This window comes from Penaeus monodon, chromosome 15 (assembly GCF_015228065.2).
Source record: "Penaeus monodon isolate SGIC_2016 chromosome 15, NSTDA_Pmon_1, whole genome shotgun sequence".
In the NCBI taxonomy this organism is placed as follows: Eukaryota; Metazoa; Arthropoda; class Malacostraca; order Decapoda; family Penaeidae; genus Penaeus; species Penaeus monodon.
Genome location: NC_051400.1, coordinates 19,937,698 through 19,938,023, shown reverse-complemented (window position 1 = coordinate 19,938,023; position 326 = coordinate 19,937,698). Strand labels below are relative to the sequence as shown.

The window sequence follows — 326 nt, the reverse complement described above, 5'->3', positions numbered from 1 at the left end:
TTTCTTTTTTCATTGGTTTATTACAGCTCCTCCAGTTGCAATCATAATCTCAAGTATATGCTTGTTGGTTATGTACACCTCAACCAAGTGGCTTCTCACAAATTTTCCTGGAAGTTTCACTTTAGGAGAAGGAGTTTTGCTGGGGCAAGCTACTTCATTGTCTGTTACTTGGTCTGTCTATAGTCTGTATCAGACTACTGTAATTCAGCAACAGTTGTCAGAAACACAGGAAACTAGTGTGTTTATTCAGGTAAGTTTTTTATTTTTTGTCAATTACTATCATTTGTTAGGGATATTTCATTATTAGCTGGAGTAAGTACAGTCTC

General features: G+C 35.9%; 1 protein-coding gene across 1 annotated transcript in view; it reads left to right on the top strand.

The window, feature by feature from the left end:
• LOC119582247 overlaps window positions 1-326 on the top strand; it is a gene marked incomplete at its 3' end in the record, with an annotated part of 30,509 nt that overhangs the window by 8,169 nt on the left and 22,014 nt on the right. The window contains 1 exon segment of the mRNA XM_037930469.1: window positions 27-250. Coding sequence (XP_037786397.1) covers window positions 27-250 — 224 coding nt within the window.